Source organism: Asterias rubens, chromosome 11 (genome assembly GCF_902459465.1).
Source record: "Asterias rubens chromosome 11, eAstRub1.3, whole genome shotgun sequence".
Classification (NCBI taxonomy): domain Eukaryota; kingdom Metazoa; phylum Echinodermata; class Asteroidea; order Forcipulatida; family Asteriidae; genus Asterias; species Asterias rubens.
The window spans coordinates 251,700-271,069 of record NC_047072.1 but is presented as its reverse complement, the minus strand read 5'-3'; the positions used below and the strand labels follow the sequence as shown (position 1 = coordinate 271,069).

Genomic DNA, 19,370 nt, shown 5'->3' with positions numbered 1-19,370 from the left:
CCAGAGGCAACGTATATTTCGAGTAGAATGTGTTTCTACTTTGTGGCAACTTTTGCGGGCAATCAGATTGCGCATACAGGATGACGTCGTTTTTTCACTCCTGTAAAGTTTGCAGCGCGCGGTAGCCATCTTTTCTGTCGCCTAGTGGTAATTTTTTGCCGATTGTGTTCTGAGTTACAGTCAACATTGAGCGGGGGGCGAGGGGCGGGGGACAAATGTTTTGAATGTTAATGGGAAGTGCACAGGGAATTGTTGTATACATCGTTAGGAAAGGGTGGCCCAAGCATTTTGGCCGGGATTGTAGTTCTGTAAAACCTCTTCCAAAAGTGAATATTAATTTTGTGGGTGATATTGTGTGCCCAATCCTAACTCCTCTGGCCTAACTTCTACTCATTTTTCATGTGAGACGTTTTTTCCGATGCTGATCATTGATGCTGCTTAAGTGGAAATATATTCCCGTATTAAACTTTATATATCTTTGACTGCTATCCATTTTCCTCAGAGCTTGAAACAAATATATTTTTGTGTTCCACCTATAAGTAAGATTAGGGAGACCTTAATTTACGTGTGCCGGGTTAACATTTCAATGTACAACAGAGTGTCTATCTACTATTTTTTGCGGTTTCATGTTTGTATTTCAGCGAACATCTGCATAGCTGAGAGCCGTCAGATATCGTCTTATTACGGTCCAGTACCCGAGCCGGGTCCCGATCAGCCCTATAACAAATACTACTGGGTGAAATCAGCCATGGAGAAACTTCAAAGCGGATGCCCACTGAATAAAGGTAATACAAGGGAGGTACTGGCCCGGCATGTATGTTTTTAAAGTAAGAATTCGATCAACAACATTTTTGTTGATCGATTTATTATTTGAAAGTGTTACTTGTTCGTCAAAAACGTACGTTCTTGCAACTTGCAACGTGAACTTCGATTGTTATCTTTTTTTGTTTTCCATGTCATCAAACAAAAAGTACGAAATTTATAATTGTTTTTGCTTTTTCTAAATCATGCCCGAAAGGATTTTCTCATTCCCTTTTTTTTCCAACTTTTACCTTCGTCTGACCGCAAATTCAGGAAAATTACACACAAAGGAAAAAGACAAGAAGTTAAACAGATAATGGCTGTACCTCAATCCAAGAAAAAAGCTTAGTACGATTTACCATGATATCAGCATTAAATAGTACAAACAAAATTTTGCTCTATGAAAGTGATTTGAATGGAGTACTTTTTGTTCAGTGTGTTTCATTATTTAGTAATTGATATTTGGATGTTGAACTTGGTATAGCATTCTCTGATTGTACAGTTTACTTGATACCCGCGGACTCTGTTGTATTCGATGTTTCAAGAACTCATGTTTTACTTGATTTACGTTCGGTGTGAACCTTCAGGCTTAATAAGTCAAACTCCGAGCTGTCAAGCCACCTTAGAATCCATCTGTTGAAGACTTGAATGAATTTCAGTCATGAGTGGTATTAGTTTATGCTTACTTTTATGAGAGATCGCCTATTATCACTAGGCCGGATGGCCACTTCAAGGTGAGGCCTACACTAATTCACCAAAATCTGGTTATCGACCCAAATAAACCTGGGCACGATGTTGCCTATCTTGTGGATGAAATAGGGTTACCCCATTCACAGTACGTAGCGATGTTGGCATGGTTGTCAATATGGAACCTGGCTGGGAGAACAAAATGCGCTCTACCTTCCCACCTTAATACGAAGCAATTATGGTAAAAGGGAAGGCATGTGTCATTCCTAAAAGTAGTGGCATAAGAACATTGTGTAAACCAACATGTGTTCCGCTCCTTTTTCTTTGCGCAGTGCGGAGCAGGTTCATGTGCTCCGCTCCATAGGGTCGTGCAGTGCGGAGCAGGTTCATTTGCTCCGCCCTATATTGCTCTGTGCAGTGCAGCAGCCGATTTCACGAAACTTTACGCAACTGCGTAAAGTCCACTTGCTCAACGTTTATGGCGTAAGTTGCGCCACAAATATATGGTCGTGTTCCGCCGATTTCACGAAAGTTACGCCACGTCTTAAAGTGGCGCAAGTCTAAAAGTTACGCCACAAAAACGGCGCAACTTAACGCACTCGAATTTGATGGCGCAAGTCAGTATTATTGCACAAGTATACTTACTGCCATCGGCACAACGTGTTTTGGGCGGGTTAGCCTTCGCTATTCCTATGGCAGTCGCGACGGTTCAGTGCCGAAATGTATTTCATTTTTTCCTTTTAGCAGAAGCAAAACAAAAAGACATTTATCGGCCATTGGTTTACAAGCACGCTTTACTATAAAGGAATACTATGAATGAACGGTAAAATCGGCGGGTCATTATAACCAGTGACTGTTGGTTGGAGAGTGCCACCATAAATACAATTCCATTAAGCACTTTCGTCATTCATTATTTATTTGTCAAACTATGTTGGTGCTTGGGTCCTTTTGAAAGTACTGACTCCTTAGAACGAGTCTTAACTTTCTGGATCGCTCGATGGATTGCTCGAGAATTATGACCCCTGGAAACAAGGTATTTCTTAGGTTCCTGTGAGTGGTGGATCAATCGGAATCATTAGAACAAATTTGACGGAGTCTGGGGCCTTACTCTAGGCTGTGCTGGTTTTGCAGTGTCGGGGTGACAGCTAGTTGCATGATTGCATGTGCACTCTAGGTATTTATGTTTATATTTGAGAACCTTGACATGCTATGTGACTACCCTTGTCTATCCATACTTGTCCACTAATAGAAGCTAGTTTCAGTCTACCCGCAGTACACTCATTTCCTTTGTGATTTATCTGCACTGATAAGCATCGTTTTTCAAACGTGACCTCGATTTGAATATTAATTAGTCCAAAGGGCTTCTAAAATTCAGTCTTTTTCGGCCTTATCTGAAAAGTATTGACATAAATAATGTAGCAGTACATTGAAATGAAGAGCATATCTGTCGTTTTGTATGAAACAAATCGGTGCAACTCACATTTTAATAAGAAAAACTTGTACGTAAAAAATGGCTTCAAAAAGAAAGAAAACAAGTCACAAAAACACGGCAACTTTTTCCGTCAGAAATGTCGGCAACAGTCCCCAATTAGTATATCTGGAAAGATTATTTCATATTTTTTCCGGAAATGTTAAAAGCGAGACCGGATCGTACCTAGTCCGTTTCATACAAAACGACAGATATGTTCTTCATTTCAATGTACTTCTACATTAATCTGTCAATACTTTTCAGATAAGGCCGAAAAGTCTAAATTTCAGAAGCCCTGTGGACTAATTAATATTCAAACACAGGTCATGCTTGAAAAACGATGCTTATCAGTGCAGCTAAATCACAAAGGAAACGAGTGTACTGCGGGTAGACTTGTTTTGTTAAATAAAATCACCCCATTAACCTTTAATACGCTTTCTTCTATTTCAGATATTGATCGCTGTACCCCTAATCCATGTCTGAATGGCGGATCTTGCACTGGTAATGTTACCAGTTTTACGTGTACCTGTACTGGCGACTACAAAGGTGACACCTGCTCATCAGGTATTACAACCATTGCAATTCTAGGATTCTTACCGTTGAATTGAAGTATTAAATTGGACACGTTGCCTTGGATCGGGCGAGTTGGTCTATAAAAGCGTTTGAAAAACATTTGTTTTATAATGCATATGGTTGGGAAGATGTTTTGTAGTAGAATATAGTGACTCCACAAAATGGCCGACCGTGTTAGTTCGCGAAAAAAAAAATAATAAAAAAAAACACATAGAGGGCCTTTTTGTCTGGATAATTAAATTCTACTTTTAAAACACTGTTCTATATATATATATAACCATAATGCATTTCATAACAAACAGTTTAAAATGCTTTTCGAAGATCAACTCGCCCATTCTACCCACATCTTTCATGGTCGTACAGTCGGCGACTGTACCGCGATAAAATTGCGTGTAAAACTGATGTTGGCTGCTAACAAACATTTCTGACATGGTATTAACTAGACTCAGAATCCCCGGGGGAAAAACAAGGCAAACACAAAGTTCGATATGGCCATGCCCATAAAACAAGGTATCTTATTGACTTGGCCTACCAAAACTTACAATGTACAAAACATGTTATGCTCGTCGTCTTGTGTAATAATAATAAAAAATAAAATAACATTCGGTGTTTGTATAGCGCTTTATACAAAATGCCTCAAAGTGCTTCCAACATTATTACCCTGATCACTAGGCCATTTTATTCCTTAAACCATCTCAGCTCCCTGGGGAGTATACAGCCTGTGCCGCCAAATATGTAGCCCACTAAGCCAAGCTGACCAACCCAACCACACGAACCATCTCTGCAATTATAGTAAAGTGTCTTGCTCAGGAACACAAGGGTCGCGACCGGGATTCGAACCCACACTCTGCTGAACACTCACCAAAGCTTGAGTTCGGTGCTCTCCTTCTCATAAAGATAAGCAGAGTAGACTGTTCGAAACGTCGAGACCAAACCGGCTCAGAGCCAACACTCGCTCAGTAGAGAGTAACACATTGGTTGTACCCGCAAGTTTACTATTATTTATAGTTTCTTCTTAATTCAATATCCTTGTTGATAAGAAGCTGGTCTTTGCAACCATCCCTTCTGACAACATTTATGTACTTTTTGTCTGGTAGCAAGTTGTTTCCATAAAGGAAGCCATTGTGAGCCCTGAATCCAGCTGTTGTTACCAGTTTTTAGATATTTACTTATTGTTCTCATAAACACAGCCTCCGTCATAACCCTGGTAATAACCCAATTATACCAAATTATTTTAAAGCTTTCGTCCACATCCTTTTGGGATACACCCAGGTCCATAATGGACCGGGCACTTGACCATCACCATTAGCTGGTCAGGTACGAAGCTTCCTAATGTCAGTCTCTCTCTCTTGTCTACGTTCTTTAAGTAACCGGCCCAGGATAGACCAATAAATAATCTCCTGCTACAGCAAAACTAAAGAACGTCTCAGTCTTCATTTATTCTTCTGCATCTAGAGCATCAAATTCAAGTTCTGGTGATAATTCACCGGAGTGTGGGTTCGAATCCCGGTCGTAACACTTGTGTCCTTGAGCAAGATTCTTTACTGTAATTGCTTCTCTTCACCCAGGGGTATAAATGGGTACCTGTGAGGGTAGAGGTTGATATTGTGAATGAAAAAGCCTTTGGAGCGATATAAACTGTTGCCCAGGTTGTATACTCCCAAGGGAGCTGAGAAACATTAAAGGTACGTTAATGGCCCCATGACCAGGGCACTAATGCAAAGCGCATCGATAAGGTTATTGAGAAATGCGGTGTAAAAGAATTGGTTATTGTTTATTATTATTAGAGAAACTCTGTAGCATAATATTTCGTGTTACACTATCTTCACTTCATATTGTTTGCGTTTTTATTCTCATGTAGTTTGTCCAATGGAACTTGGGGAACCTCTCGGGATGGAAAGCGGAGAAATTCCCGATGCCAATATCATTGCATCGACGTTCCATTATATCACTTATAAAGCTAGCCGAGCAAGGCTTGATAAGCAAGGTACAATAACAACTTGTTTTAACACCAAGTAAGAAGTGACAGCACAGTTTGCTAGTAGAGATATAAAGTTAGAGAGACTGTTTTATTTCCCTCTCATTTTGCAAAGCCTTATCTAAAATCGGCGCTTGATATGAAAAATAAAACCAATCGTTCTTGAATATCAAGCGCTGATGGAAAATAAATTCAAGAACACCATAGACGGAAAATCCCCCCCCCAAAAAAAAAAAAAAAATGGACGGATTATCGACCCCCTCCCCCTATCAAACAAAAAACAATCAAAGTACAACATGCAAGTTAGAATACCTGTAGAGTATTCAATTCAAGTGTTTATGTACCTCAATGCAGAGGCACAACATAGTGAAAATACCCCCTTTTCACTATAATGGTACAACTGTATTGTTCAGTGCTCAGCTTCCTCCCCTGTGGAAGATGTGGACTAGTCCAGGTCAGTGACTGTTGAGATTGACAACTAGTAGGCCCCTCCTATCTTTTAATTTGTGTTCCTTTGTCAAACTTTACATTTATGCATCCACCTGTATATTTTGTTGGCAAAACCCATTGTACCAATTCCTGTTGTTCAGTTTTGTATCAATATAACCTTAGAGTTTAAAGTAATCTTGTATGTGGGTCATTCCATGTCAGACCAACGCACTTTTTTACCTCATGTCTTCCGATTTTGATAAAAATTGCTGTAGGTCCTAATGAGCAATGAATGCACACCAATTTTTAGCCCGATCGGAATTGCCATTTGGTCAGGGCAGAAACCACTAAAATCTGAAATTTTTAGGGTAAAATACCACCTTTTTGGTAAAAATATGTCATAACCATGTCAATTCTCATCACATATGCAAATTAGGTATCAAAATGATGAGAACTGCATGCTCAAATCAATGCTTATGTCAAAATAAATTTTCTGACATGTAGGCCACTTTAATCTTTAATATGTTATCGTGACCGTTGACCCAGTTTTTGAAAAAAAGGTATCATTCAAAAAATCAACGAAATAAAAATCACTTGATAGAGCATGTCTTCCTCTATCAGAATCCACAAGAAACAGTTGGGTTCTTCAAAATTTACAACTTTATGATTATTTTTGTACAAGTCACCATGATCTTTAATATGTTATCGTGACATTTACAATTGTACAGTTGTTAGGTTACATATTAGTCAATTTATATACTTAACATAATAAATCCACCAACAAAACTCACTCTTCCGTTTCTAAAGTTACTAAAAGTTTTCATGGTTTGCGATTTTTTTCTTGTTGAGGGCTGATGTGGTTTAACCAGAATCAGAATTTAAATTATTAGCAGTGACGCACCCAGGATTTATTCCAAAAACTTCTTTCGCAGATTGTAAAACAAAAAATCAAAACAGATCAAACGAACAAATTGAATACCTTGGAGGGGCTGGGATCAATCCCCTAAACCCATCGTCCACTGTGATTATTAGTGATCCAAGTTACAGATTACATCAAAGTTGAGATGGAGAAGCTGTCTGCCTTTCTTCAGTAGATCACAAACTTATACTTGCTTTAACCCCCTGTGATGAATCTTGAACAAATTAATGCATAATAACTTTCTGAGAAATCCTTAAGAACAATTTGTTCATCATGCTGCAATTCTGACTTCAGGGCCCATTTTAATAGAGCTGCTCAGCAGCAGATTTTGTGCTAACTGTGCGATTTCCATTTCAAAGCGCCGCTAACCGTGTAGCACACGAAAAGGCATGCTAACCTTCTGATGAAGTCAGAGTTGCAGCATGGTGAAATTTGTTTTACCATCTTGTAAATAATTTTTTGGGGGAAATATGCCACCCCCCCCCCCACCCACAACCCAAATTAAATCCTGTGTGCATAGCTGCTGATATTTTAAAGTATGATTCTGGTTAGACCACATCAGCTCTCAACACTAAAAAATCCCAAACCATTAACAATTTGTGTTACTTTGGAAAAACAAATGTGCGGATTTATAAAGTAACGTACATAAATTGACTAATTTGTAACCTACGAACTGTACAAAAACAGTCTTAAAGTGGTAAATTTTGAAGGGCCCAACTGTTTCTTAGTGGATTCTGATAGAGGAAGACATGCTCTATCAAGTGATTTTCATTTCGTTGAATTTTGGAATGATACATTATTTAACAAACTGGGTCAAAGGTCACGATAACATGTTAAAGATTACAGTGACCTACAGTGAACATTTCATTTTGACAAAATAATTGATTTGAGCATGCAAATCTCATCATTTTGATACCAAATTTGCATATATGTGATAAAAATTGACATGGTTACAACATATTTTTACCAAAAAGGTGGTATTTTACCCTAAAAATGTCAGATTTTAGTGGTTTTTGCTCTGACCACATGGTCAATCCGATTGGGCCAAAATTGGTGTGCATTCATTGCTCATTAGGACCTACAGGCACAGCAATTTTTATCAAAATCGGAAGACATGAGGTAAAAAAGTGTGTTGGTCTGACATGGAATGACCCATGTAGGTTTTTGAACAGTATTTAAATATTGCTACTGTGGCTGGAAGTAATAGCCACCCCAAAAACTGTGGTTTGTTTCTGAAATTGTTTGTTGCGCCCCGTCTACGCTACAATATCTTTTAAAATCTTGATGCTCAACGTCTTTCGTGTAGATGCGTGGTGCTCAGAAACTAATGACCCGACTCCATGGATACAAGTCAACCTCAACGCTAGAGTCTACATTTCAGGTCTGATCACACAGGGATTTAACATTAACACCTATGTTAAAGCCTACAGTGTTGAGTATGGTCACCCAGCAACCTCAATGACATACGTGGAATATGCCGGTAGTACAATGCTGGTAAGTACTTAGACTTGATTCAAGTCCCGTTCTCGTGTGAGAGTTCCCTAATAATATCGCGCCAATTAGCCAACAAGCCGTAGGATAGCAGTGCGCGCTCGCCGTCAAAACGTGGTGTCCCAAAAACAGGTTGGGACATGCTGAGCATCACAAAACAATAGTTGGGATGAGGACTTGAGTCAAGTCTAGTAAGTACCGTAAGTATATAGTCAATAATAATCCGATTATCATGCACACATTTTGCACACCAGAATCATGTCTTAATAGGTATCTAGCATGAAACGCTACCTAAGCGAACGTATGACTTAATATGGCGTATAACGTAAGCTGCACTGAAATTCCCTAAACTCCCATTAATAATTACCTCAGACAGTTTTGCTATTCCTTTTGGTGGAGAGCGCGTCACGTGTGTGTGTATAAACCTTTGTTTATGACCAGTAAAAAGTGTTGACACATGGGCATGACACGCGAGCTTGCACCTGTTCTTATAAGACAGTTTCTTCATTCCTATTGGTCGAGAGCAACGGCTGAAACAGTTGTGCCACATCACGCGAAACGCGCAACGCGCACAGCATTCCCTTATAAGGAGTTGTTTACCCGAGGGCAGCGGAGGGCTTTTCCATTTCATAGCTGGAGGGGTGTTGTGCTGAAAGAAATCATTGAACAATTATAATGTTTGCATTTATTTTACTCTTTGACCAAAAAGTGTTGATGTTTTTGACCGAAAAGGTATTAATGAATGGGAATCAAAGTGTGTTAAATCGGTTTTCAACTAGTGGTTTTTTTCCGCCGAGGCCTGGTTCTTGATACTTTACCTCGACTTCGTCTCGGTAAAATTATCAAGAACCAGGCCTCGTTGGGATTAAACCACTGGTTGAAAACCTCTTCATCACACATTGATTCCCTTATTCAGTGGCTCTGATGAATGACAGAAGATCTGCCCAGTGCGCTTTGCATGCATTGTCCGCTTTACACGCGATTGCGCAATACAAATTACATTGTTTGGTAATATTCTACTAAAGGGTAAATTAGACCCCAGAATGCAGGCTTTTAAAAGCGTAATTGTTTTTAGGAGGAAATAAGAGAAAATGGCTGAGAAGAGTACATCGCAGGCGTTGTGCCATGACTGAGGAGGAACAAACTGATTTATTTCTGACTTATCACTTTGGTGATTTAATAATACATTTTGAAAAAATGCACTCGATTTAATACGCAGATGTTTTTTTTTTACGAGCGCTTAGTAATAATTATGACAGGAAAATACAAAACCATAACTCGTTTGGTGATAATTATTATGAAGGGGAAAGTTTATACCTTGCCAGGGAAGTGGATGTTAACTGTTACTAATTACTTGTGATTGTTCAATTTCATTTATTTTTGCTTGCAGATATTTTTTTTTTTTTTTCTAAAAAATTAGTTGCAAGGCAGTGTAAGCACTTTATGTAATCCACCATAAACATAAAAACCTGGAGAAGTTTGGGATCGATCGGTCATCGGGTCACGAGAAAATAGTGAGAAGCCGATTACAACATGCTTATTGTAAGTTCCGTACTTTCCTGATGTCCTTCCTATCTGGAATTGACACATTGGTTCTCATGAAAATATCAAGTTCTATGTTTCATGCACAGGGGAGCAGGTGTCACAAACGTGACATTCTCCCATTTTTGTTTTGTTTCCCAAACATTTTCTCAAAACTGAATATACAATGTAAATTATTTCTTGTAAAATCTATGTTACACAATATCAGAGTAGAATGAAACTTCAAAGTGATAGATACATGAACAAAATGTTTTGTTGTAATCTAAAGCTTTTAGTGTTAAATAATTGTAAGAGTTGTTGGCCTTTGTTGCGAAACTATTGCTTTTATACGCAAACAATGTCCACATTACTCAACAATTCAAGCAAGGGGCACATTTTCCTCATAGGCCAAGTTTAAAAGATTTTACCACCTTCAAGTTTGGTTTAAGAGTTAACAAATTTTAAGTCACTTTTGTTTCTACATAATACCTAAATGCCAATGAATGCTAGTTGAAGTTACATTCTGGCTAATTGTCAAGTGGACAATGTGCCCAGGCAGATTGCGAGTTACCCAGCGTCCTAATCTGATAGCCATTGAAAAGGAGTTAATGGCCGGTCACTACTCGACAACGTCAGTGCAACTTACGTTATACGTCATATTATAGGTCATCATAACGTTCGCTTAGGTAACGCCAGTATTTATACGTCATATTATAAGTCATATAACGCTCGTTTTGTAGGTGACGTCAGTGTTTAGTCAAGCGGATAATACATGCAATGTGCTCTGGGCAGATCGTTTGTCAATCGTCTTTAATCCCAGAACCAGTGATAAATGGGAGTTTGGGCTGGATACTTATTGAGGCAATTTCAGTGCAGCCTACGTTATACGTCATATTATAAGTCGTACCTTCGCTTAGGAAACGTTTCATGCTAGATACCCATTAATACTAAGCAGAGATCTGTCTAAGGGGATAATTGCGATGTTGAGGGATAATTTCTTGTTTTTCATTTTTATTTATGGAAAATAGAGGTTACTTTTCATCCAATTTCATCACAACCCAATGTGCAATCACTAGTCTAGCCAGCAGCCGATTTCACGAACTTGGGACGAGTTACCCGTCCTAAATTTACTTCGGATACGGGACTAAACTCGTCCTAAGTCCTAATATTGGGAAGAGTTGGGACTCCGCAAAAATGGCTTCTAATGTCAAGTGGACACCACCCCTTCATTATACAGCACTTACCTGGAAAAAAAGATGCATGCGCCCTTGCCTAAATTGATGATGAATACACTATCCAGTGGCGTAATTAGGTGGGCACGCCCCCATCTGATGCCAGTACCCCCGGGTGCCCTTACCCCGGGTGCCCAAATATAAAAGGCCCACATTCTACAGCTCATAAGTTGAAGATTTGTTTTTGTTCTGTTTCATTTATCTATGCCTCTAAATGGCCTTAGATCGCACTTCAGAGTATCTTTAATACACACATTTTCCAGGCCCTTAAGCGGGTCCCACACCGTAAAAGGTTCACACTCCACCCTTGCATGCTCCATCTTTGACAAATTTACCCCCCCCCCCTCTCCCCAAAAAAGGGTGTTAATCCGCCTTTGTTTTAAAGTGACCCACTACTAAATGCCCCCCCCCCTAAAAATGGCCATAGTTAAGCCGCCGACAGTATCTCAAAGAAAACTGTGAACGGGCACAACATTTAATGGGCAGATATATTGTCATAATTAGGGTTCCTTGTGGGAGATGTTAAAAGGATTGTTGGTGTTCAATAGCAGTCACTACATAGCTGGACAGTAGCTGTGTGTTGAGAGGGTTGCAAAATGGAGGGGTCACAGTGCTGCTTTAGTCAAGTGATTGCTGTGGTTTTTAGCCCAACAAAACCCAATGTAACAAAACCAAATGTGCAATCTAGTCTGACAGTTTGAGGAGTGTGCCCAATCGCGTTTTTGTTTGTTTGTTTTACCGAAAATTGCTTCCCATATGATGTGAGTTGTCCCATCTCTCTCAATACACTGCTAAGAGCAAGTTCGGGCGGCGACAATTTGTCAACCACTGGTCAATGTTCCATGGTTACCTATGCATTGAATACATCATGCAAATTCAACCGATGCATGACTATATTCGACCATCGCGATGGTCGACTATAGTCGACTATAGTGCCTCACTCGAACTTGCTGTAAGAGGTGGACACAATAATATCATGTTCTTGGTATCGTTTTGTTAACAGTTCTCCGGTAATTCTGATGGCGATACTCACGTGACCAACTGGTTCTCGTCGGTGGTGCATGCCCAGTATGTTCGCATCCATCCAACAGACATGAAAGGATTCCGCCCCTGTATGCGCTTTGAGGTGATAGGATGTCGCTAAAGTAACAAGGTGTTTCAGTGAATGAGATCGATCTTCTTTTTAGAAACATGTAAGGCTAGCCAAAAAATATTTCCCTTGTCAAAAGGTTTGTTAATGTTTTTTAAACGAGCTGGTTTTTGTTGACCTACTGAACACACACCGGACACTGTCGTGGATTTAAAGTTGAGATTAATATTGGTGAACCAAATAATAATGAAGTAACATCGCTCACCAAGTTTAATGTCAGCTTGTGCCCTACGTCGTATTATACAGACTTGTAGCCAATATTTACCCCCCGAATTGCGCCTAAATGTACGTATTGTGCCCGAATACGTGACTAGTGTCGCTAACGTTTACCGCATTGAGGACCTTTGCCCCAAGTTGTGAATATTTTCTCAAATTTCACGACTAAAAGTACAACTTGTGTCTGAAGTCATGATATCCTCGCGCATATACCACCGCATTATTCAGGACCTGTGGCCCATATCGTGAATAATGACGCCTTGGTTTGGAAGTAGATAAAACATTAGATATTAATTGTTTTGTGACACATCAGTCAGTGGACTGGCTTAAACTTTAGAATATTAAATACATACTAATAAAATATTTTATTGTTACAGCTATGGACACTATTGGTAATTGACAAAGACTAGTCTTGTAACTTGGTGTATCTCAACATATGCATAAAATAACAGACCTGTGAAAATTTGAGTTAAATCGGACGTCGAAGTTGCGAGATATTAATGAAAGAAAAAAAACACCCTTCTCGCACCATGGTCACACGAAGTTGTGTGCTTTCAGATGCTTGATTTCGAGACCTCAAATTCTAAATCTGAGGTCTCGAAATGAAATTCGTGGAAAATACTTCTTTCTCGAAAACTACGTCATTCAGAGGGAGCTGTTTCTCACAATGTTTTATACTACCAACCTCTCCCCATTACTCGTAAAAAAAAGAGAGGTTTTACGATAAAATTTATTTTGTTTGAGTAATTACCAATAGTGTCCACTGCCTTCAAATGAACACACTTTGCATGCCTTAAGAACTGTAGAGACACGAGAAGAAGGCCGGTCCTCCACTTAACACCAAGAACAAAATCCAGCGATAACGTCTAAATTACAAAGTGATCTCCCGAACTTGAACTGATTTCAATTAATTACTTAATAGTACATAATAAAAAATAGCATTAACACTTTCACGCATTAAAGGTGACGAGTCAACCCCACACGAGACTGGGCATACGCAAGTTTACCATATCCGATTCAACTAGCCCTTAAATGACAACATTTTCCTCAATTGAATAAATCGAAGAATGAAATAGAAAACAATACTCAAAGACAGCGCTAATATATTATCCCTCCCATATTTATAATATTTAAATATGGCCAGAGCCATGCTCCCTACTTAAAGGCAGTGGACACTATTGGTAATTACTCAAAATAATTATTGGCATAAAACCTTATTTGGTAACGAGTAATGGGGAGAGGTTGATGGTATAACACATTGTGAGAAACAGCTCCCTCTGAAGTGACCTAGTTTAAAGGATTCGGGTACTTTTTCAAAATGTCCACAGATTTACATTAAACTTACAGGGTTTGAAGATAATGACAGTGGAAAGCTTCCCTTCAAATATTACTAACTAAGGTTGTGCAGTTTTTGAGAAATGAGTAAAACAAGTCACAAAATAATTTTGGTCTCATGAGACCAAAATTATTTTAGCATGTAAAATCCCCTTAACCAGTTATGATATTATACCAAACCATAGCATGGTTTAATACGGTTTAAAACTGGTTAATACGTTTTTACATGCTTAAACTGAGGCAAAAATTATTACTCTTACTCATTTCTCAAAAACTATAGCACCTCAGTAAGTAAAATTTCAAGGGAAGCTATTACTATCATAATCTTCAAACTGTGTAAGTTTAATGTAAATCTGAAGACATTGTGTTTTTATTAGGAAAAAGTACATATATACCCTTTAAGAGAAAGAAGTAATTTTCCATGAATTTGATTTCGAGACCTCAAGTTTAGAACTTGAGGTCTCGAAATCAAGCATCTGAAAGCACACAACTTCGTGTGACAAGTTTTTTTCTTTTCTTTCAAGTTAACTCGCAACTCCGACGACCGATTGATCTCAAATTTTCACAGGTTTGTTATGTTATGCATATGTTGAGCTACACCAAGTGAGAAGACTGGTCTTTGACAATTACCAATAGTGTACACTGTCTTAAATAATAATAATAATAATTAAAACTTATAAAGTGCCATCTATCTAAGACTAAACTGATTCCTAGGCGCATAAAACAAACAAAGAGAGTAACAAAACAAAAACAAAAATAAAAAATACGAAGCTTGGAAAGAAATAAGGGTACATTGAATAAAAATGTTGAATTACATAAACGTGTTGGCAAAAATAAATGGTTAAAAACAGACAGAAAGTCAATCATAATAAATTTTGAATAGGTGGGTTTTAAGCAGAGTTTTGAAAATGTCCAGAGACGTTGTAGCTCGAATATGTAAAGGAAGAGAGTTCCAGAGTGTGGGTGCGGATACAGAAAAAGCACGAACGCCGTTGGAAGTGTTTGTTTTAGGGACAGTTAAATAAAGTTGGTTTGTAGAGCGAAGATTGCGAGTAGGTGTATATGGTGAGAGAATTTCTTTGATATATGGAGGAGCCCTTCCATTCATAGCCTTCCAGGCGAGCAAAACAATTTTGAATTTAATTCTTTGACAGACTGGGAGCCAGTGAAGTTGTTTCAATACAGGTGTGATGAGGCCATATTTACGTGTTTTAGATAATACGCGAGCAGCAGCGTTCTGGACATTTTGAAGTTTTGTGATAAGATTCTTGTTTATACCATAAAGCAATGAGTTTCCATTATCAAGCCTGGATGTGATGAAAGCATGTATAAGGATAGCAGACTTTTCGTTGAGGATTTTGCGAATGCTGTTAATATTTCATATATAGTAAAAAGCAGATTGACAATTTTTTTTTACATGGGATTCCATACACATAGTGTTATCAAAAATGACCCCAAGATTGCGAGCATTTGCAGATGAAGTTACAGTGGTAGTGCCAATTTGCATATGGTGATTTACAATTTTGTTTTGGTTATGTTTAGATGATAATATGAGCAGCTCAGTTTTATCATCGTTGAGTTTTAATTTATTATTGGTCATCCATAACTTAATATCAGAAACACATTGCTCAGCACGTTTGCGTTTAGATTGCTCATCAGAACAGTCCAAATCAAATGAAAGATACAGTTGAGTATCTGCATACAAATGTACATGAATCTTGGAGAACCTCTATCCATCGGCATATAGAGCTTTACACAGCACTGAATCGGCTCTCCTCAAAGTCAAAGACGACATCATGCAGAACGTTTCAAATCGAAAAGGTGTTCTCCTCGTCCTACTGGACCTAAGTGCAGCGTTTGACACGGTGAACCATTCCGTCTTGCTTGACCGCCTTACCCATGACATCGGGGTAAAAGGAGCCGCACAAAAGTGGTTCAAGTCCTACCTCTCCGGCAGAACAACGTGCATCTGTATTGATGGATCCTTCTCCGATTACCACAGTCTAAATTACGGTTTACCTCAGGGATCTATTGTAGGTTCCCAGTCATTCGCAATTTAATCCATTCCCATCGGTCGTATCATCAGAAAGCATAACCTACAATATCACCTTTATGCCGACGATATTCAACCGTACATACCATTCAACCTGAATGACCCGCAATCCATAACGTCAGCTCTCTCTCGGCTATCCTCATGCATATCTGACATCAAGTCATGGATGACCCTTAACATGCTGAAGCTCAATGAAGAGAAAACAGAGTTATTCATTGCTGTTCCTGACCATCTCAAACACAAAGTGCCTTCGGTATCTCTTCAGGTCGGCGACAAAGTCAGCAAGCGCTCTAAGAGTGTTCGCAACCTCGGGGTTGTATTTGATTCGTCAATGTCCATGCACTCCCACATCACAACTCTCTGCTCCAGCCTCAACTATCAACTCAGAAACCTAAGTCGCATTCGCAAATTCCTGGACTTCGACACATGCCACCTAATTATCCGTGCTCTTATTCTCTCAAGATTAGACTATGGCAACGGGTTGCTTCTTGGATCTAGCACTTCAGACATCCAACGTCTTCAACGCATCCAAAACTGGGCGGCCAAGCTGATTTGCAAGGCTATGAAATATGACCATGCGACACCCTGCCTTCAGCAGTAACATTGGCTCCCGGTCAAAGAGAGAGTAACTTTCAAAGTTTTAGTTACTGTGTTTAAATGTCTTCAAGGAATAGCACCAGGCTACTTATCATCTTGCCTTGCTCTCTACCATCCGCCACGCTCTCATTTGCTCACAACCGGACTTTCTCCTTTATTGCTCCGCGAATATGGAACAACCTCCCAGTACGCATCAGAAATTGTAACTCTTTGCCTTTATTCAAAAAATCTCTCAAAACTCACTTGTATCAGATGTAATTTGTTGTATTTATAGTTCCATTGGTCTTGCTCTTTCCAGCGGTTTGATCTTGATGTAGTTGTATGTATGTATGTATGTACATGGAGTCACAAGGACAGATCCCTGGGGAACACCAAACAAGAGCGTGGCAACTGATGATAAAACTCCATTGATGTTAATGGCTTGAGTTCGGTTGCTGATGTAAGATGTAATCCATTGGAGAGGTGGCCCCTTGACACCCAAAGAGCTCAGGCGTCCCAGAAGTATAGTACGATCTATTGTGTCAAAGGCAGCGGAAAGGTCTAAAAGAACCAAGAACACACCGCGTTTATCATCCACAGTGGGAAGTATATAATTTTGAACACGCAACAATGCACTTTCTGTCCCATGATATTTTATGTATGCAGATTGAGAGGGCTCATACAGATTGTGTTCAGACAGATGATCGGTCAGACGGGCAGCAACTACTTTCTCAATTATTTTTCACATAAATGAGAGGTTGGAAACAGGGCGGAAATGATTAAGATTTTCTGAGTCGAGCGATGGCTTTTTAAGGAGTGGAGTGACGATAGCACTTTTGAAACGCTGAGGGAAAGCAGCGTTATGGAGCGACAAATTGACAATTTTGGTAATAGGGGTGGACAGGACATTCAAGTGTTTTTTCAACAGCCAGGTTGGGATTGGATCAATGTCACAAGATTTTGAAGGTGATGAAGTTATCAGTTTCCGGATTTCAACTACAGAGGCTGGTTCAAATCTTTCGAGTGCAGGGATATTGGGTTATACTTACTTGTATCTGCACTGATTGACTGTGTAGAGACGGAAGTGTCAAGATCAGTCCGAATATTTCTAATCTTGGGGATAAAGTAATCACTGAATTTTTCTGCCAATTCCAAAGTGTCACTGTGAGTTGGTAGCTTGGTTTTACTTTTACTATGCAATAAAGATTCAACAATCCGAAATATTTCTCGTTGATTCTCACAGCTAGATAGTTTATCCTGGTAATATTTTGATTTAGCATCATTGATCATGTGGAGAACGCGTTGACGTTGAGCTTTAAACTGGTCTCTATCAGCCGCATCGTTTGTTCTCCGCCAGAGTCTTTCAAGTCGTTTACGCATTTTCTTTGCTTCAGCAATCTCAGTAGAGTACCATGGGTTTGATGGTCCGATGGTAACAGAGCGAGTTTTTAACGGAGCATGATGGTTCAGAAGAGATTTAAGTATACAGTCATACTGATCAATGAGGGTATCCAAGTTATCCGAAGGATTTATTATTAGATCAGACTTGCAAATATCATCTGCAAAAGCATCATGGTCAAGGCAAGTCTATTTGCGATAGGAGATTTGTTTACTAGTCGGCAGGGGTTTATTTAAGTTTAGTGAACAGTGTATGGCTGCGTGGTCCGTTAGAAAACTTCCAACATTTACCGAGTCTACAAGGTTATCGGATGGGCGAGCGATTACAAGGTCTAGAATGTGACCGCTTATATTATGAGTATGTGTCCTAACAAACTGTGACATATTGGTGGATTCAAGCATGTCTTTTAAACGAGTGGCATCAGCATCAGCATTAGCATGCAACCAGTGAAAGTTGAAGTCTCCTACAACCAACAATTTATTGAGAGACGCAGAGAGTACTGCAACATAATCAGAAAACTCATCAAGAAACATTCTAGGGGTAAAACGATTCTTGGAACTATACGGTGGTCTATAAATGATGACAAGTTTGAGGGGGGAAAACGTGCCTTTAGTAGTCAGATCACAGCATAAACTTTCAAACGTCGAACCATTGTATGATGTAACAGGCCCTCTGATTATATTTTCCTTGTGTATGTGAGGGCTATGCCTCCACCAGATCTGTTAACACGTGGTACATGACATCAATCATATCCAGGTAGGTGTGGCGGTTTCAGTCTTCCGCCGTGTTCAGTTTTCCGGGACTCAGTAAAGCATATAACAATTGACTTCTTTCGCTTGCTCTGCGCAGGCGTCGCATGACGTAATGTTACCGTATTTGGTCATCCGGAAAACTGAACACGGCGGAAAGTTGAAACCGCCACACTGGCAAACACAAATCCCCGATGACTTGCTTGTGTTTGTCTGTGTTAGTTAGCCAGGTTTCGGTAAGCGCAATGAAATCAAAATCATGATCCGTAATGTAGTCAGTGAGGAGGTTGGCTTTGTTGCACACGGACTGTGCATTTAAAATGCAGATATTGGATAAGTTGACATGTTTTCCTGGCCCGTTAGTTGGTGGTAAGGGTGAAGAAACACGAGTAGCAATGTTCAAGTTTGGAGTAGTTGGTGGGAAGGGTGAAGAAACATCGTGATTTTTAGCAGTAACGGGAGTATAGTGTATCTTCAAACCTGTTAATAGTATATGACATACTTGCTCATAAAGTAAGTGAGTGAGTAGAAGAAATCATGGTTACATTTTTGTTTAACGCTAATCAATTTATAAGTACAATTATTCAAGTGAAATTAGGTGGTATAAAGTGGTTACCTAGACATGTAACGTTTCAAGTCAATGTTTTTTTTTTTATGTTTTTTTCTTTATCTATAAACATCAACTGCTTAGAGGTACTGGACAATGGTGGTAAATTACTCAAAATAAAGATTAGCATACAAACTGATTTGGGACGAGCAATATTGAGAGCTGTTGATAGTATAACACGTGTCG

At 39.2% G+C, this 19,370-nt stretch overlaps 1 protein-coding gene across 1 annotated transcript; it reads left to right on the top strand.

Moving 5' to 3' along the window:
- The first annotated feature begins 16,031 nt into the window (after positions 1-16,031).
- On the top strand, positions 16,032-16,454 carry LOC117296597. Its single transcript, XM_033779615.1, has one exon. The coding sequence runs from the start codon at positions 16,032-16,034 to the stop codon at positions 16,452-16,454; it is 423 nt and encodes a 140-aa protein (XP_033635506.1).
- Positions 16,455-19,370: the final 2,916 nt, after the last annotated feature.